At 42.7% G+C, this 20,128-nt stretch overlaps 1 protein-coding gene across 3 annotated transcripts in view; it reads left to right on the forward strand.

Moving 5' to 3' along the window:
• Window positions 1-7,183: 7,183 nt before the first annotated feature.
• UGGT1 (UDP-glucose glycoprotein glucosyltransferase 1) overlaps window positions 7,184-20,128 on the forward strand; it is a 110,279-nt gene continuing 97,334 nt past the window's right edge. For 2 of the 3 annotated variants that reach the window (XM_058434330.1, XM_032145618.2), the window contains exons 1-3: window positions 7,186-7,399; window positions 13,373-13,508; window positions 19,838-19,920. In XM_058434330.1, coding sequence (XP_058290313.1) covers window positions 7,342-7,399; window positions 13,373-13,508; window positions 19,838-19,920 — 277 coding nt within the window. In that variant the 5' untranslated portion in view covers window positions 7,186-7,341. Of the gene's footprint in view, window positions 7,400-13,372; window positions 13,509-19,837; window positions 19,921-20,128 lie in introns of all 3 variants that reach the window. The other variant, XM_032145616.2, reaches the window with a different exon arrangement.

Consider the following 20,128-nt stretch of genomic DNA (forward strand, 5'->3'; position numbering starts at 1 on the left):
GCAATTCTCCCACCTCAGCCTCCCGTGTAGCTGGGATTACAGAGGTGCGCCACTATGACTGGCTAATTTTTGCATTTTTGGTAGAGATGGGGTTTCACCATGTTGGCCAGGCTGGTCTGAAATTCCTGACCTCAGGTGATCCACCCGCCTCAGCCTCCCAAAGTGCTGAGATTGCAGGCATGAGCCACTGTGCCCGGCCTAACAACTTGTTCTTAAGTAAAAAGTGACCTCTTTCTCCAGCAGGGTAGCCTCGGGCTTCTCTACCTGGAGGTTGAGCCCTGAGAGCAAAAGTGGAAGCTGCCAGATCTCCAAAGGCTTGAGCTTAGAAGTCCTAGAATGACACATCCACTGCATTATCCGGGTGAAAGCAAGTCACAAGGTTAGTCCAGATTCAAGGGGTGAGAAGACAGACTCCACTTCTGGGTGGCAGGAATGATAACATCACACAACAGAGAGATGTGATTCACGGAGGCCACAACACACAAAATGGATGTTGCTAATCTCTAGTCCAAGACAAAACATACAGAGTACCTGACAATGGGAGTGAGAGGGCTTTGGGACAGTAAGTGAGATTTTCTGGGAGGTTGTCCTACTTGCCAGAAAGCATTTAGCTCTTCTAAGGGACTCCACTTCAGTAAGACAGGCTGTTTGTTTGGCCATACTTTTCTCCCTCCTGCCCTAAAGTCTAGGAATTAGAAGGAAACAATCCCCAAATCTTTTTTCTTTCTTTTTTTTTTATTTGAGATAGGGTCTTGCTCTGTTTTCCAGGCTGGAAGGCGTGGTGCAATCATGGCTCACTGCAGCCTCGACCTCTTCAGGCTCAGGTGATCCTCCCATCTGAGCATCCCAAGTAGCTGGGACTACAGACATGAGCCACCATGCTTGGCTAATTTTTTTGTATTTTTTTGTGACCGGGGGTGGTTCACCATGTTGCCCCGGCTGGTCATAAACTCCTGGGCTCAAGCGACTCTCCTGCCTCGTCCTCCCAAAGTGCCGGGATTGCAGGTATGAGCCACCTTGCCCAGCCCCCAAATCTTGATCTCAGTGATTCCCCTCCTGTACCGCTGATGAACTCATCTTTCCCCTCTGGGTTACCCTCTGCTGTTCATGGCTGAACAAGTTTCCCCTGGGATGGGCAGTCTATGGAGAGTAATATTTTAGTGACCATAACACTTTTTCTGTATTCTGTCTCACCAACTTGGAGTGCAAGTGATGGCCTTCTCATGTGTCACCTTTTGCACATGTGCAGTCCATCACTATGAATCTTTTTTTTTTTTTTTTTTTGAGACGGGAGTCTTGCTCTGTCACCCAGGCTGGAGTGTAGTGGTGCAACCTCGGCTCACCGCAACCTCCACCTCCCAGGTTCAAGCGATTCTCCTGCCTCAGCCTCCTAAATAGCTGAGATTACAGGCATGCGCTACCACACCCGGATAATTTTTGTATTTTTAGTAGAGACAGGGTTTGACCATATTGGCCAGGCTGGTTTCAAACTCCTGACCTTGTGATCTGCCCACCTCGGCCTCCCAAAGTGCTAGGATTACAGGTGTGAGCCACCGCACCTGGCCTCATCACTATAACTCTCGTTGAGTTGCACTCCTTTTCCATCTGGAAATCAAACATTAAATGCCAACTTTGCTTTCCACAATGAATTTATTTGGCTATTGCATTAGGCCATTCTTGCATTGCTATAAAGAAATAACTGGGACTGGGTAATTTAAAAAGAAAACAGGTTTAATTGGCTCACAGTTCTGTTGACTTTACAGGGAACATAATGCAGGTATCTGTGTGGCTTCTAGGGAGGCCTCAGGAAGCTTACAATCATGCCAGAGGGTGAAGGGGGAACATGCATGTCACATGGTGAAAGCAGGAGGAAGTAAGAGAGAGAGTGGGGAGGGGTAAGGTGCCATACACTTTTAAATGACCAGATCTTGAGAGAGTGCACTCAATATCTTGAAGATAGCACCAAGCCTTGAAGGATCTGCCGCCACCCCAGACCCATACACCTCCCACAAGACCCCATCTCCAGTACTGGGGATTATAGTTCAACATGAGATTTGGGTGGGAGCTTAGAAACCTAGAGGATTCTATGCTGTGTCTCCAGCAGCTCAAGGGGCACTTACTGATTTCAAGGTGTGTCCTTTGCCCATCAGCCACCTGGATGTGAACAGCAACAGCTGGCCATCTCAGCTGAGTGTATCCTCATGGATAGAGGAGGGAGGTGCAGAGAGAACTGTTCATCCAATATTGGTTGAGCAATGTCCTAGGGGCTAAGGATGTAGCACTGAACTAAATGATGTCCCTGTCCTCATGGAGTGACACCTAGTGGGGGATGCAAACTATCAACATACGTAAAATGGAAAAAAATAGAAAAGGTGGAGGAGCGATAGTAATAGTTTGAGGACTGAGTTTAAAAAAGTCAGGAAAGGTCCTTTGTTTTTGTTTGTTTGTTTGAGACCGAGTCTTGCTCTGTCACCCAGGCTAGAGTACAGTGGCATGATCTCAGCTCACTGCAACCTCTGCCTCCCGGGTTCAAATGATTTTCCTGGCTTAGCCTCCTGAGTAGCTGGGATTACAGGCTTGTGCCACCACGCCCAGCTCATTTTTGCATTTTTAGTAGAGAGGGGGTTTCACTACCTGGTCTCAAACTCCTTTGAGCTCAGGCGATCTGCCCGCCTCAGCCTCCCAAAGTGTTGAGATTACAGGCGTGAGCCACCGCGCCCAGCTCTGGTGAATAGTTCTTAGACATGTCACTAAAAGCAAGGTCCATAAGAGAAAAATGGATAGACTGCACTTCACCAAAATTAAAAACTTTTGCTCTGAGAAAGATCCTGTTAAAGGCATGAGAAGACAAGCTATACACAGGGAGAAAATGTTTCCAAACGACATATCTGACAACTAACTTGTATCTAAAATATATAAAGTACCCTCAAAACTCAATAGTGGAAAACCAAATAATTTTAATTAGAGAATAAGCTAGGGCATGATGAGGCATTCCACCAAAGGATATACAGATTGCAAATGACCATGAGAAGATATGTTCATCATCACCAGCCATTAGGGAAATGCAAACTGAAACCATGATAAGGAATTACATATGCCTATCAAAATAACAAAAATAAAAAAATAATGACAGTACCAATTGTGGGTAAGAATGCAGAGAAAATGGATCTCTCATACACTGGTGGTGGGAATGTAAAATTGTACAGCCATTCTAGAAAATAGTTTGGCAGTTCCTTACAAGCAAAATGTACATTACCATATGATCAAGTAATTGCACTCTTGGGCATTCATCCCAGATAAACAAAAACTTAGGTCTAGGCCAGGCATGGTGGCTCATGCCTGTAATCCCAGCACTTTGAGAGGCTGAGGCAGGCAGATCACTTGAGGTCAGGGGCTCGAAAACAGCCTAGCCAACATTGCAAACCCCATTTCTACTAAAAATAAAAAAATTAGCCGGGCGCGGTGGCACACACTTGTAATCCCAGGTACTTGGGAGGCTGAAGCAGGAGAATCGCTTGAATCCAGAGGCGGAGGCTGCAGTGAGCCAGATCACGCCACTGCACTCCAGCCTGGGTGACAGAGCAACACTCCATCCCAACAAAAACAAAAACAAACAAAAAAATTGTGTTTATGTAAAAAACCTGTACATAGGGCTGGGCATGGTAGCTCATGGCTATAATCCCAGCACTTTGGGAGACCAAGGCGGGAGGATTGCTTGAGCCCAAGAGTTCGAGACCAGCCTGGGTAACATGGTGAGACCTGATCTATTAAATAAATAAATAAATTTTTAAATTTGAGACGGAGTCTTGCTCCTCACCCAGGCTGGAGTGCAGTGGCGCAATCTCTACTCACTGCAACCTCCGCTTCCTGGGTGCAAGCAATTCTCCCGCCTCAGCCTCCCAAGTAGCTGTGATTACAGGCGCCCACCACCACGCCCGGCTGATTTTTGTAATTTTAAGTAAATAAATAAATAAATAAATAATAAATAAAAATACAAACCTATACATGAATATTAATAGGAGCTTTATTTGTAATAGTCCAGAAGTGGAAAAAACCCAAATATCCTTCAATAGGTGATGCTAAAATGAATCTGTATGTTTGTACAATGGAATATTACTCAGTAATAAAAAGGCACAAACTATTGATATCTACAACTTGTATGGCTCCACAGGTGGTTATGCTGAGCAAAAAAATAAATAAAAAAGCTACATACTATATGATTCTATTCATACAAAATTCTAGAATTGAAAAATTTTATATTTAGTGATCAAAATGATGGTTGCCACTGGCTAGGGGTCTTAGGGGTAGGAAAGTAGGGGTAGGAAAGTAGTTCTGACTTCATAAAAGGGTAGCACAAGGGAGATCTTTGTGGTGCTGCAATAGTTGTGGGTCTTCATTTTGGCAGTGGTTAACACAAATGTACAGACATATACAAAATGACGGAAATATACCTGTCTCCCCCACACAATGTGCCAAGTCAATTTCTGGTTTTGATACTTTAATATAAATATTTGAAATGTAATCATTGGGGGAATGGGCTTAAGGGTACAAAGTACCTCTGTGTACTATCTTTGCAACTTCTTGTGAATTTATAATTATTTCTAAATAAAAAGTTTAAAATTTTTTTTAAAATCTGTTTTTGTTCAAATAAAGCAGCACTTTTCAGAGAAAGGTTTAGAAAAGGTGAAATCCAACTTTCTTAGAAGCTCTGCGCTGCCACTTAGTTGTATTTTAAAACTAAGCAAACTTTGGTTTTGTTCATGTACCGCATAGCAGAAGATCAAGATAAGGCCAAGAAAAAGTATATAATCAACTTTGTAATGCAGTGAATTAATAATTTCCTTATTATGTAAGCATTAGCTGATGTGATTTAAAGAGGGCTAGAAAACACATTATGGAAAGCTAACACAGCAGCTCCCTTGTGAAATAAATTTTAAAATGCTCATGTTTCTTTCTTTTCGTATGTGTGTGTACACATTTTGTTTTATTGTAACAAAGCAACTTGTACACTTTTAACATTTAAAACTGAGCATGATCTTTCCTTTCCAGTGAAACAAAATTTAAAAATAAACAGGAACAAAATTACAATAGAGAATGCCAATTACAAATAAGATCCTAGAGATTCTGCTGATTCTCCCATTGAGTGGCAGGGCTCAAGTTATCATTAGGAGAGAATTTATTTTAAAAGTGTCATCTTAAATTGCAAGGATGTGTGTCAAACATTACAATTAAACATGCCAAAGGAGAAGCCATGTCGTCAAAATGTCCACTTAACCCACCCAAACATCTCAGACCCACCCTTTGCTGACTTCTAGAATCCCATTTTTTAAAGTTTGTTTTTTTTTTTTTTAAACAAGAGAAAGTAGACAGAAACATGTTGGTAAATGCTAACTGTCCATATTCACATACAGACCCAGTGTAGTCTCCGAGCCCAATATACACAGAAAGCAGGAAGAAAGCTAGAACTGAATGCTCTGCTACACAGGGGCCTAGAGCCCTCCAGCTTCCAGCAGAGCGAAGGGAGCAGGTTTTTCTTTTTTCCCACAGAGCTGGGTAATGTTGATTCTATACAGTTTTTGCTCAGACAGGAAGGGATAAAAATGAATTTCGAACAGAAAGGAGTAGAGACTCTTTTCCCATTGTATTCTGCTGAAGGTATTTCCCCCAAAATAAGTTGAGAACCATAGTGTAGAGAAAAGAAACCTAAGAACAGGGTGACTGAGCACAAGAGGGAAAAAACAAAAACAAAAAAACAAAACAAAAACTGCAACTTGCTCTCAGGGACTGGAGAAAATGTAAAAAAAGGAAGGCTGGAATCCATTAGTGTTTTTTTTGTTGTTGTTGTTGCTGTTTTTTTTTTTTTTTTTTTTTTGAGACGGAGTCTCCCTCTCTCGCCCAGGCTGGGGTGCAGTGGTGCGATCTCGGCTCACTGCAACCAACCTCCGCCTCCCGGGTTCACGCCATTCTCCTGCCTCAGCCTCCCGAGTAGCTGGGACTACAGGCGCCCGCCACCATGCCTGGCTAATTTTTTTTTGTATTTTTAGTAGATACGGGGTTTCACCGTGTTAGCCAGGATGGTCTCGATCTCCTGACCTCATGATGTGCCCGCCTCGGGGTCCCAAAGTGCTGGGATTACAGGCGTGAGCCACCGCGCCCAGCCTCCATCAGTGTTCCATTAGTCATCTCCTTCATCCTCCTCTCCTTCCTCCCCTTCATCATCATCTTGGCTCATGTTTATTTATTAAAATTATTTTGGGCCGAGCGCAGTGGGTCATGCCTGTAATCCCAGCACTTGGGAGGCCCAGGCGGGTGGATCATCTGAGGTCACGAATTCGAGACCAGCCTGGCCAACAAGGTGAAACCCTGTCTCTACTAAAAATACGAAAATTAGCCGGCCACGGTGGCGCGCGCCTGTAATCCCAGCTACTGGGGAGGCTGAGGTGGGAGAATCGCTTGAATGCGGGTTGGGTGGGGGGCGGCGGCGGCGGCGGCGGCAGGCGGGGGCGCGGAGGTTGCAGTGAGCCAAGATCCCGCCACTGCATTCCATCCTGGGAGACAGAGCGAGACTCCAACTCCAAAAAAAATTTGTGGCTTTTCATTCACTTTGACTTAATATAGTTAAAAATATACCCTCCAAAGAGGTATTCATTTCTGGGTGGGTTAAATGCTACCTATTCCAAAACAATTTTAAACTGGTTTATATTAGTTAAACAAAAATAATAAAAGGACAAAGTAGTCCCTGTAGACTAAGCTGCCGCTGCCCGAATAAGATAAGCTAAAGCGGCTCATAAAATTTAAAAATTCTTCCTTTCATCATGCCTCCTGGAAGGTAGCTATCAAAATTTTAGGGTTTACTGTGCCACCGAAAGGCTAAAGGGAGTAAGCTTTTAACAAAGGTTTAAGGGAGTAAGTCCCAGAGTCCAAATTGGATTTCACCGACTGACTTGTTAAAGCTTTCGGGTCTCAGCTGTTGGCCCAATGAACCTCCCCAAGACCTTGAAGACCGGCAGCCTACCCGCCACCCTGAAGGGCGGAAGTGAAGAGAGAGACAGGACTCCCCACTCCCCAACCCGCGGAGATAAGAGGGCGACCGCGCGACGCTCTGGGCTGCTAGGTCGCGACTCAGTAGCCGGAAGTCCTCCAGCGCTCCCTTGTAGGAAGCGGAAGTAAAAGGGCGGCCGGCAGCTGGGCAATTGCTTTGCTAGGCTGCGTGTTGAGCCGAGCCGCGGGAAAGGCGCGTGTCGGCTTCTCACTGGCGCAGCCTGCACCGCCGCTGCCGCCTCGCCCCGCCCTGCCCTGGCGTTGTCTCTGGCACTGTGGCGGACTAACCACGGCCCGGGCATGGGCTGCAAGGGAGACGCGAGCGGTGCGTGTGCCGCGGGTGCGCTGCCGGTGACAGGTACCCAGGGGTGGCGTGAGGAGGCCTCATGGACGGAGAGAGGGTTTGGGGTGCAAGGCGACCGCGTGCCCCCGTCACATTGAGCTTCCGCCTCTACCGTGACTCAGTTTCCCTCCGGTGTCCCATCCCTTCCCCTATTCGCGAGCGCCCCGAGTTGCCCTCAGTGGTCCTCTTGGCAAGGTATCGCTTCCGCGGGGGTGGCAGCGGGCTCTGTTCAGCGGTCTTGAACCTTCTTTGAAGAGCTTTGGATCCTTGTGCCCAAGTGCAGAAGGAAGTGGGGGAAGTATCCTACCATGGATTTAGACCAAGCTTGATCCTCAGTGAGTTGAGAACCAGCACTTTGCAGGACCCTGATTGCAGAACGACGTGCTTTTTAAAATAGATTTCTATTATTCCTGAAATGAATTCGGGTTGATGCGTATTGGTTGCTGTTTTAACACTGTGATCTGTTGGCTGGAAATTGGATGATCTGGTTTCACTTTTAGTGTGGGACCTGCCAGAATGAGATCTGCGTCCGTCGCCAATAACTTATAGATGTGAACTGCTTTTGTTCCTTGGCCAGAATCTGCAGTTGTTTTTCATTTCTTGCCAGATTTAAGAAGGAGCATATTTTGTTCATTTGAAGCCCTGGGGTCTTTTGCCTTATTGTGCTACACTAACTGTTTTGGAAACATTCACTGATGCACTTGCCAGCCAATTTTAGTGTAAAGTGCCCTCTTTCCTTCAAGAATCTTACACTTGCAAGCGTTTGAAGACATTTTAAATAGCTATTTAACAGCACCACAAAACTTGGAATGATTGTAGCCTTTTCACTTTGCTTTTTTTTTTAAGCCAGTCGAATTTAGCAACACTTGACTTGCTTTTGATAAACTTAGCTGAAGCTTATTTTTAAAAAATTCTTATTTATTTATTTATTTATTTTATAGAGATGAGGTCTTGTTACGTACCAGTCTGAGCTTGAACTCCTGGCCACGTGAAACTTATTAAAGGAAGTGAGCATAATACTTTGTATAGTAGCATAGCACATTTATAATGCACATTGAACTTCAGGGGAATATATTAAAGTAAGAATAAAATTCGTTTAGAACTTTCCTGCAGCTGTCTGTGAGCATTTTCTTTTTTTATTTAAGTTTCCCTGTAACAATACAAGATGATGTGATAATTTTCTTTCTTTTTTTTTTTTTTTGAGATAGAGTTTTGCTCTTGTTACCCAGGCTGGAGTGCAATGGTGCAAGAGATAGTGTTTTAATTTTTTTTTTATTTTTTGTTTTCTGAGACAGAGTCTTGCTCTGTTGCCCAGGCTGGACTATAGTGACACGATCTTGCTAACTGCAACCTCCACCTCCTGGGCTCAGGCGATCCTCCTACCTCAGCCTCCTACGGATGGTTGTTGATAGTTGGGCCTAGAACTTGTTAAAGAGTGTTTTCTGTTTATTCATCATGCCTCAAGTATAATGCCTATGATCACGCAAAGCCACATGGCACATTCTGATGGCCATTATCGCAGACTGTTTGTCTTTGTAAGCAACATTTAAGAACCCCTAGGGTCAGAATGATAAGGGATCCTATAAAATGAAGACATACTCAAACCAGAGACCACTTCAGTGAGGTTCTTACCTCTGCTTCTCTGGACAGTCTTTTCCTCTGGTTTTACCTGTAGAATTAAGAATGTGGGGTCAGGGTGGCAAAGCTCTTTTAATGTATAGCTTTCCTCCTTTTTTCATCTCAAATGGTGCTGTACCTCTCCCTAAGAACATGTACGCTCTCTCCTTTTTGAAAACTATGCAGGGGGATCTTGAGGCAGGCCACAGGTTTGTAGGATTTTCATTTTACCTATCTTGCAGTCCTGGGCATTTTATAGCATCTGTACTCTTGGTGCCACACTCCTTTCCTGTTGTTTCCATTCATGCCTTAATGAATGAGGCCTGTGTTTATTTCATTTTGAGAGCCTTCTATGTTTCAGGCATAATGCTAGGCGTGGAGACCATGACAGACAAAACCCCCTGCTCTTGAGCTTCCATCAGTCCCCAAAGCCAACCTAAGTGTGGATCTGTCAGACTGGTTGGTTGGATTGCTTCAGTCCCAGCTTCAGGCCTGCTCCCTTGGTTGCAGGTTAAAACTATTCCTTTCTTAGCCACCTGTCTCCCAAGAACTTTGGCCACAGAAAATTCTTGGACTTGCCTTGGTTCTCACAATAAAGCACTTTGCTCAGTCTGAGTCTGCACAGAGTATGGCTTTTTACCCTTTTGTAAAGCCAGAGAACCAGAGAAGAGAGCATGGTATTGTAGAACTTTAAAAGCAGGAAGGTGTGGGTTCTAAGCACTGCTGCTTATTAGTTAGGCAAGGTACTCAGCATCTTTGAGCTTTCACTTTTCTTATTTTTAAAGTGGAGATGATAATGTTTCATCCATGCGTGCAGCATATTCATGGACCATCTTCTGAGTGCCAGGCATCATGCTGTGCACTTTGGTAAACAAAGCAGACATGGTTGCTGCCCTCAGAGAACTTTAGTGCCCTGGGTTGTTGTATGTAAGGATTAGATAACACTGTGTATGTAAAGCATCTAATACAATGCTTAGCCCAGAGTCATTGCTTGTTAAATGCTGAGGTTTCCTCAGGGGCCTTTGTCATACCCCCAGTTTCCTCCCCACTCTACATGCCATCCACCTGGGGTTACTGTGCAGTGGCGTCCAATTCGTCATCAGGAATCACCACTTTCTGGGGTGTACACATCTAGACCCCTTCAGGACAAATTGTAAACATAGCTAATAGCGTAATACTGCTAGACAGTTCATATGGTGCTCTGTCTCCAGTTTATAAACTCATTGACTCAGTAAGGCCAGATTTAAAAAAAAAAAGAAAAACTCAGTAACTTTTGGGGAGAATTTTTTCTCTCAGCCACAGAGGATATATTTCCAATGCATATTTTTGAGGCTATTTAATAACGATGATGTACTATTCTGTAATTTAGAAGATAGTTTTTTCTTACGATAAAATATTTTACTACAACAATCAATTCTGGTATAGTACTTGGCACTTTACAAAGTGATTTTTTTATTGCGTCTTCATTTTCACATTGACCCTGTGAGGCAGATACTGTTATTCCTACTTGAATAGTCTTCGAGACTAAGGGCCTGGGAAGTTAGGCAACATATATATGGTTGAACTGCTAGTACGTAGCAAACTCAGGAATTGATCACAGCTGCCCTGATGCTAAAAGGTTTCCTTTTTACAAACTATGTCTATTGTGTCCTGTAGAGCAGGTTTCTGAGGCTGCAGTCTGTGGGCCTGTGGGAAAGGGTGTCTATGGTTAGTCCTAAGAGAATGCTTTTTTTTTTTTTTTTTTTTGAGATAGAGTCTCTCTCTGTCGCCCAGGCTGGAGTGCAGTGGCACGATCTCGACTCACTGAAACCTCCACCTCCCGGGTTCAAGCGATTCTCCTGCCTCAGCCTCCTGAGTAGCTGGGATTACAGGCACCTGCCACCATGCCCGGCTAATTTTTGTATTTTTAGTAGAGATGGGGTTTCATCACATTGGACAGACTGGTTTTGAACTCCTGACCTCAGGCGATCCACCCACCTCAGCCTCCCAAAGTGCAGGGATTACAGGTGTGAGCCACTGCACTTGGCCAGTCCCAAGAGAATTCTTAAGTTGTACATAAAAGTTTGGGTTCTTGCTTGCTCCTCTGTGGGAAATGTCAGTGACTTTACTAGATTCCAGAAAAGGCCTACATCCTCTTCACTCACCCAGCCAGGAATCACTGCTAGCAGGTTTCATTGTATAAAATCTAGTTTGGTTATCTCTAATTTCAGTAGGTTTCATTTTTGTGTGTGTATTCTTTCATTTCTGCAGCCTCTACAGCAGTTTTTACAAATGTTGATTTTGAAAAACACTTCTGAGTGTTTTTATTTATAAGTGGGATGTTCTTCTTCTTCTTCTTCTCCTTCCTCTTCTTCTTCTCCTTCTTCTTCTTCTTCCTCTTCCCCTTTCCCTTCTTCCCCTTCCCCTCCTCCTTCTCCTCCTCCTTCTTCGTTCTTCTTTCCTCTTCCTCCTCTTCCTCCTCCTCCTCCTCCTCCTCCTCCGCTCTCCTCCTGTCCCGCTCTGTTGCCCAGATGCAGCTTGGACCTCCTGGGCCCAAGCTATCTTCCCACCTCAGCCTCCCAAGTAGCTGGGACCATAGGTGCATGCCACCATGTCTGGCCGATCTATTAATTTTTTTTTGGTTTCCAAAGAAGCTGGCAGTACCTGAACTTAAAATGCTTCTGAAAGCCACTTTTCTATTTGTTATAATTTATTTTGCTTTTGACCATCGTTCTTCAGAGATGCTGTATGTTCTGTGAAGCAGGATGTTAACACAAATGATGCTTTTTATAAAAAGCACCTATTGACTGGTCCCCAATGTGGACAGCCTCCCTCAATGATAGATTTTGTCACCAATATTAAGGAACTGGGATGAGACCGAAGTGAGCCTTACCAGAGCTGACATTCTGAAGCCCAAGAATAGTTTAGTGCTTCCCACATATTTACACCCCCTTTTAGTTCTCATTCAAATGGGTCGAGCTCAGGGGAGGTCCAATTAGGGTTCTGTTAGGTGGACTTTGGGGATGCAAATCAGAGAAATCTGCAGCTGGAGACCTTTTTCTGAAAGTGTCTGGATGCTGTCTGTGAGGATCTTGACAGGCTTGGAGCGGCTGCGGAGGGTGTCAAGAGGCCTGCATTCCGTGGCCATCCACTTTGCCAGTGACCCTAGATCTCTCATTTTGTAGATGGGGACAGTTGGCTTGGGAAGCCAGTGAAATTTTACATTTCTTTATTTCAGAACCTGTCTGAGTTTACATTTGAGACCCATTACGTTAGTTTCCTAGGGCTACCACAACAAAGTATCACAAACTGGGTGGCTTAGAACAATAGACATTTACTGTCTCACAGTGCTAGAAATCCTTACTCAAAGTTTCACAGGACCACGTTCCCGCTGAAATCTTTGGAGGAGAATCTTTCTTTGACTCTTCAGCTTCTGGTAGTTTCAGGCATTCCTTAGCTTACAGTATAATTTTAGTGTGTGCCTCTGTCTTCACCTGGTAGTCTCCTGTGTCTCTATGTAGTTTTCCCTCCGTGCTGTCTATCTCTGTCCAGATTTCTCCTCTTTATAACATCAGTCATTGGGTTAGTGCCCACCTAATAACCTTGTTTTAACTGATGACCTCTGTAAAGACTGTATTTACAAATTAGTTGACATGATGAGGTACTGGGGGATAGGATTTCCATATCTTTTTTGGGGGATGCAGTTCAACCCTTAATACCCATCATTTATATTTTCATCTATCTCAGCTTTATTTGCTTTCATGCTTTATAAAATATGGTTGTGTGCAACCTGGTGTGCCACCAACTGGTTTGTATACCCCTGTATAGTGTAGATTGCTTGGGAAATGAAGCAGAGCCTTTGTAGGAAAGAATGTAATAACCTAAATGCCTTCAGTTACATGTCAGTCATTCAGCAAATATCTGTTGGACTAGCTAGATATTAAGTGCTATTATATGTCAGAACCTTTTCTGTTTCGCTAACTTATGTTATTTTGTGTCTCCAAGTATTAGGATTGTTATTGTGTGTCTCCAAGTATGAGGTTAAAATTACCTTGTAGCAGGCCAGGCGTGGTGGCTCACACCTGTGATCCCAGCACTTTGGGAGGCTGAGGCGGACAGATCACGAGGGTCAGGAGTTTGAGACCAGCCTGGCCAACATAGTGAAACCCTGTCTCTACTAAAGATACACAAAATTAGCAGGGTGTGGTGGTGCGTGCCTGTAATCCCAGCTACTCGGGAGGCTGAGGCAGGAGAATTGCTTGAACCCGGGAGGCAGAGATCGCATGAGCCGAGATTGCACCACTGCACTCCAGCCTGGGCAACAGGGTGAGACTCCGTCTCAAAAAAAAAAATTTCCTTGTAGCAAAACTTCTTTTCTTTTTTTCCTTTTAGGTGTTTGCTATAAAATGGGAGTTCTGGTTGTACTCACTATTCTGTGGCTGTTCTCCTCAGTAAAGGCCGACTCAAAAGCCATTACAACCTCTCTTACAGCAAAATGGTTTTCCACTCCATTGTTGTTAGAAGCCAGGTAAGAGAACATTTTTTTTCCCTTCATGTATCTGAGTATAAATATAGGCTCTGACAGTGAACATTTAGGAGCTTTTTAAGGAGTGAGATTATCATCAAATGCATTTATGAAGAGCCTCTTTCAGTGTACACTGTGGGATGTATTGTACAAAGGCTGTTAGGACATAGCATCATTCAGTAGGACAAGGGCTATGTGGGTTTATAGAGATATGTAGGAACTTTAGACAAATAACCGTGTTGGATAAGTTAGTATGTTACTTTCCAAAAAGCATAACAAGGGAAGAGAGGGTTGTATTTATTTATTTATTTATTTTTGGAGACAGGGTCTCACTCTGTTGCCCATGCTGGAGTGCAGTGGTGAGATCTTGGCTTACTGCGACCTCTGCCTCCTGGGTTCAAGGGATTCTCATGCCTCTGCCTCCTGAGTAGCTGGGATTATAGAAGTGCCCCACCACACCCTGCTAATCTTTGTATTTTTAGTAGAAATGGGGTTTCGCCACGTTGACCAGGCTGGTCTCGAACTCCTTAGCCTCATGTGATCTGCCCACCTTGGCCTCCCAAAGTGTTGGGATTACAGATGTGAGCCACTGTGCCTGGCCAGTTGTATTCAAATTTTCTCCTTATTTGAAGGAAGTTTTAAGAGGTGATTGATAAAAGGAAGAGAAGAGGGCTTAGCAACGTGGGGGAAAGAGGACATATTTCCCTTAAGAACCTGGAAGAAGACTGGGCGCAGTGGCTCATGCCTATAATCCCAACACTTTGGGTGGACGAGGTGGGTGGATCACCTGAGGTCAGGAGTTCGAGACCAGCCTGGCAACAATTAGCTGAGCGTGCTGACGTGTGCCTGAGCATCAGATTAGGAGATTATGCCCATGCAGCTCAATCTTTCTTTTTAAATGATAAAACAGTGGCTAGGTACGGTGGCCCATGCCTGTAAATCCCAGCACTTTGGGAGGCTGAAGTGGGTGGATTGCTTGAGTCCAGGAATTTGAGACCAGCCTGGGCAACATGGGGAAACCCCGTCTCTCCAAAAAAAAAATAGTTGAGTGTGGTGGTTCGTGCCTATAGTCCCAGCTACTTGGGATGCTGAGTGGGGGGATCACTTGAGCCCAGGAGGCGGAGGTTGCAGTGAGCCGAGATCACACCATTGCACTCCAGCTTGGGCAACAGAGCTAGACTCCGTCTAAAAAAAAAAAAAAAAAAAAAAGGGGAAAGAAGTTATCTTACAATTAAAATGGGTAGAATTTTTCATAAAACAATAGTTGTCTTAAAATTAGTGAAACACAATATAGTAAATAATTTCATGAGAAATTTTGTATTCTAAGCGTGCTTTTTAGCTAATGTTTGTAAATGAATATAATGAGATACTTGTCTGTATAGGTAGGGCTTAAATGCTTATGGATGGAAAGTTATTTGATTGTGTCTCAAGTAATGTAAAGTTAGAACTAGCAGAGACTTTCCAAAGGATAACTGTGGGTAGATTGAGCAGCAAGCACTTGGTAAGTCTCAGTGTTTGAACGTGCTAGAAATTTGGACTGTCATATAACTTCGATTAGCCTTGTGGTCTGTCTTCTTCATCTTCAGTTTAGAATTTTTTTTGTTTTTGAGAGTTTTTGAGACAAGGCCTGTCTCTCTTGTTTGGGCTGGAGTGTAGTGGTGTGATCTCAGCTCCCTGTAACCTCTGCCTCCTGGGCTCAAGCCATCCTCCCACCTAGGCCACCCTAGTAGCTGGGACTACAGGCATGAGCCACCACCCCTGGCTTATTTTTGTATTTTTTATAGAGATGGGCTTTCACCATGTTGGCCAGGCTTGTCTCGAACTCCTGAGCTTGAGTCCCGAAGTGGTGGAATTACAGGTGTGAGCCACCATGCCTGGCCTCTAGAATTTTGTATTCTAACATTTTCCCCTTAATTCCTAGAAAAATGTGGATGAAGAATTTTGCCATGTTGATTGTGTGAACGAATGGTTGCACCTCTTAAGGAAAAAGCCTCATTTGATGTTGCTGAAAGGACCATTGGGAAGGGGCATGTGGCAGCAGGTCTTGACTAGCTCAGGAGCCTAGCAGACTTTCTGCTAAACAGACTTCCTTCCGTTGCCTCTCTCTGCCGTTCTTTCTCAGCATAGAAGTGGCAAAACAAAGACAAAACCATTGTATATATTTCATAGTGATAACTAACTTGATAAATGGGTCAAGCTTCTCAAATGTCAGAACTTTATTGATACAGCATAGTTGTAAAAGTGAAGTGGCTCTTTTTTTAGAGTTCTTATTATGGGGAAAAAAGGCCCAACAAAGCAAATAACAAACAAACAAAAAAGCAGTGACTGAAGATATTTTGAGACTGCCTGAGCTGGACTCTAAAAATTAAGTTTTTCTTTTCCTTTTTGCTAATCTTATTTTCAATGATTTGTTTGGTATAAATCTGTCATTGAGATTTACAACCCCCTCCCACCCCACTTTTTTTTGAGACAGAGTCTCATTTTGTTGCCCAGGCTGGAGTTCAGTGGCGCCATCTTGGCTCACTGCGACCTCTGCCTCCCAGGTTCAAGCCCATTCTCGTTCTCCTGCCTTAGCCTCCCAAGTAGCTGGGATTACAGGCATGTGCCAGCACGCCTGGCTAATTTTTATATTTTTAGTAGAGATGGAGTTTTACCATGTTGGCTGCCAGGCTGGTCTGAACTCCTGACCTCAGGTGATCTGCCCTCCTTGGCCTCCCAAAGTGCTGGGATTACAGGCGTGAGCCACCCGGCCTGGCCAAGATTTACTATCACTTTCTGAATCATTTTGTACAATTAACTGTAACAGGTGTTTTTGTGATATTCTGTTTAACATTCTTTTTTTGAGATGGAGTTTTGCTCTTGTTGCCTAGGCTGGAGTGCAATGGTGTGATCTCGGCTCACCGCAACCTCCGCCTCCCAGGTTCAAGTGATTCTCCTGCCCCCGCCTCCTGAGTAGCTGGACCACCATGCCCGGCCAATTTTGTATTTTTTTTTTTTTTTAGTAGAGATGGGGTTTCTCTGTGTTGGTCAGGCTGGTCTGGAACTCCCCACCTCAGGTGATCCACCCGTCTTGGCCTCCCAAAGTGCTGGGATTACAGGTGTGAGCCACCGCGCCCGGCCTCTGTTTAACATTCTTACCCTGAATTACATTTCGTTACTTTCACTTTTATTTACACTAATTTCTTGATATTTGTACATTCTTGATCATTGTACTAGAAGATTCTTACAGCATAAAACTATGGACTTTTGAGAAAGAATGCTAAAATTGCCAGCCCTAATTGCTCAGTATTTTCAGTTTCTTTGATCACTGTGAAGTGGACAGGGTATACTGTTTTCTTCACCAACTTCCTTATCACAAACATCTCCCTGATATCCCTGGTCATTTGCCATTTTGTTTTATTTTTATTTTTATTAATTTTTTTCCTTGGCATGTGAAGTAAGAGCTACATTTGCCATTTTGGTTTACTATTTTTAGGCCCCTTCTCCTGTGGCTATTTGTATACAGTTTGCCAAGGTAATACGACATGTAGGCAACTCATAGAAATGAACTATGCTTATTTGAATCCCCTTAGTATTCACCTCCAGAGCTAGCAGAGCCCACCATTCTTCCTTCTTTTGTCTGTGGGAGACCCTGATGATGGATCAAGGCACTATGTCCATCTGGTTAAGGATGAAGGGCCAAAATCTTTTACTACACTTTATGGCATGCCGCCACCACAGATCTTTGCCTTCCTTGCATCTATCCCTTAGGGACTAACAATATTCTTGTTGTGTATTTTTAGATTGAACCTGATGTTGTGAAGGAGTTGTAGCTTTGTGGTTGTCTATGAAGTGATATTTATCTTTAATTGAAGTAAAACACTAAATATGTTTTCTGCAGCTATAGCTACAGAAATATTACATAAGGAGGTATTATTAAAATCAAAACCAATAATCATTTACTGAGTGCTAAATTTTGTAATGACCCAAGAATGTAGCATGATAGAGGTATAAATTAAATAGACATGATTTTATATTCCAGCTTTTCCACTGACTAACTCTATGTCCCTAAGAAGGTTAGTAGCATCTCTGAATGGCAGCTTCTTTATTTGAAAAACGGTTATTTCTGAGGGTGGCTGTGTGGATTTGAGGACATGAGTAAATATGCCAAGGTTAGTGACCGTCACATCGCAGACCTTCCTTAAATATTAGTTTCTTCCCTCCTTCTAGTTCTACATAGAAGGAAGACCAATGCTGATCTCCCACAATAGCTTTGGAAATCTAAGAAAACAAGTTGCCACCCGATTTGTACTATCTTGTAGGCATTCATTCTGGTTGTTTGTAGTTTTTTGTGTTGTAGATTAAAAACTTGTACTAGATTATGGCATTTCAAAACATTTATATATGGAGAGGATGGTATAACGTACTCTCTCTGTACCCATCACCCTGTTTTAACAATTATCAATTTAAGTACAGTAACCACCATCACCACCCCCTTCTCTCCTCCCGCACTAGAATATTTTAAAGCAAATCCCAGACATCATATAATTTGTAAAATCATAATTTTTTTTTTTTTTTTTGAGATGGAGTTTCACTCTTGTTGCCCAGGCTGGAGTGCAATGGCGTGATCTTGGCTCATTGCAACCTCCACCTCCTGGGTTCAAGCGATTCTCCTGCCTCAGCCTCCTGAGTAGCTGAGACTACAGGCACCCGCCACCACCCTCGACTAATTTTTTGTATTTTTAGTAGAGATGGCGTTTCACCATGTTGGCCAGACTAGTCTCGAACTCCTGACCTCAGGTGGTCCACCCACCTCAGCCTCCCAAAGTGCTGGGATTACAGGCATGAGCCACGGCGCCTGGCCTGTAAAATCATAATTTATACTCAGTGGAATAAGTATTATATAAGAAGCTAAAAAAACAAAAAGCAACAAAAATATGCTGTAAAAAAAGGCAGCATTTCTTTAATAATATCTTGTATTGTTATTCTCTCCTCTGGGTTGTTTCGGTGGATCTAGTAAGTAATATTAGGACTGTTCCAAGTTCAGACCTTGTAAGACCTTATGTATGCAGTGGGGTGAAAAGAATGTATGTTTCAAGAAGTTTCCTGTAATTGTATGAAAAGCATGTATTTATTTGTGTGTGGCCTTTACTGGGAGTCTTAGCCTGATTGAATCTTAGTTCTCAGTACATGGTGAGTGTGTCACCTTGCCCCTCTCTGCTTATCTTGTGAATGTGCCTTTAATTAATTAATTTAGTGTTTATTTGCACATTCTGGTGTATCTGTCTTAGTACTTGTTTTCTTAGACTGTAAGCTATGCTAAGCTTGGTGTAGTGTCTATGTCAGTTACTAGAAAGCCTAGAAAAATACTACTTTCAAGGAGGCATTGAGAAATTTAATATATTATGATAATGGGTATTTTCAGCAACCTATTTTTAGAGAAGCTGTGTATTACCAGGAAATGTTTCTTATTTTTCCCATATTTCTGTGTCTAGCTGTGGAGTAGAGTGAGATTGTACACCCCAGTGTTGACAAGTAATGGGAAAGTCTTCCTTTGGCTAGGTAAGCTGAGATCCAGATCTGTAGTTTGCTTTAAGACAGTGAAAGATCACCACTGTGTTAGTATTATGGCTCAGAGGAGAAGATAAGCAATTGACATGAATCATTCAGTTACTACATGCATTTCCTTGTAGGGGTTTTAGACTCTTGAATGAAGGGAAATTTAGATTGGCCATTATTTTAGTAGTGTAAAGTCGAAAAAAAATTAAGATGGCGTTAAGTTCTTGGATCTGATTTTGTTAGATCAGTGCTAATTTTAAACTAAGTTTGCTGATCTTGAAAATTTGGATTTAGGAGTGTTAAAAGATTACAACATGCTGCCTTTATTCTCGGAAATTTTTCTACGGTTCATATTTTACTGTGGGAGAACTTTAGGCAAAACATATTTTTTGTTCTTTGTAAGGCCTTTCAGAAAATAAGTGACCAGAACTAGTACTACAATCATCAGTTCCTAATTCTGCTTCCACTACTCATAGTATTTTTGTCAGTGGGGTTTCATAAGCTTTCTTTATATTGAGACTTCCCTTTCATGTTTTTATTATTCCACGTTTCTTAAGAAATAGCTATTAAGTGAAAAAGTTCATAAGCTAAGTTATTAATAACTAATAAGCTGATAGGACTTGCTTATCATTAAAAATATATATATATTATACATAAAGGAGTATTATATATTATGGATTAAAAGTCAAACCATGGACATTTGGAAGCTTCAAAACTTATTTTACTCTCTTTAGTAATATAGTTTATATTAGAAAATTGCATTAAGTTGTTTTATTTCTGATCTTTTCTCCCAGTGAGTTTTTAGCAGAAGACAGTCAAGAGAAATTTTGGAATTTTGTAGAAGCCAGTCAAAATATTGGATCATCAGATCATGACGGTAAAATTGGAGCAAATGCTTCTTTGACTTTGTTGTCTGGGAAAATATTAGGAAAAAATTGTCTCTTTATAGTATGTGTGGCATGGCAGTTAATGAAAAACGTCGTTGTCTTTAATGACTGGAGTTATGATGGTGGTCAGGAAGAGCCAACACAACACAAATTATTATTTTTGAAGCAATTTATACCTTTGGCTATAAGTGGTACCTT

Source organism: Hylobates moloch, unplaced genomic scaffold (assembly GCF_009828535.3).
Source record: "Hylobates moloch isolate HMO894 unplaced genomic scaffold, HMol_V3 SCAFFOLD_24, whole genome shotgun sequence".
NCBI lineage: Eukaryota > Metazoa > Chordata > Mammalia > Primates > Hylobatidae > Hylobates > Hylobates moloch.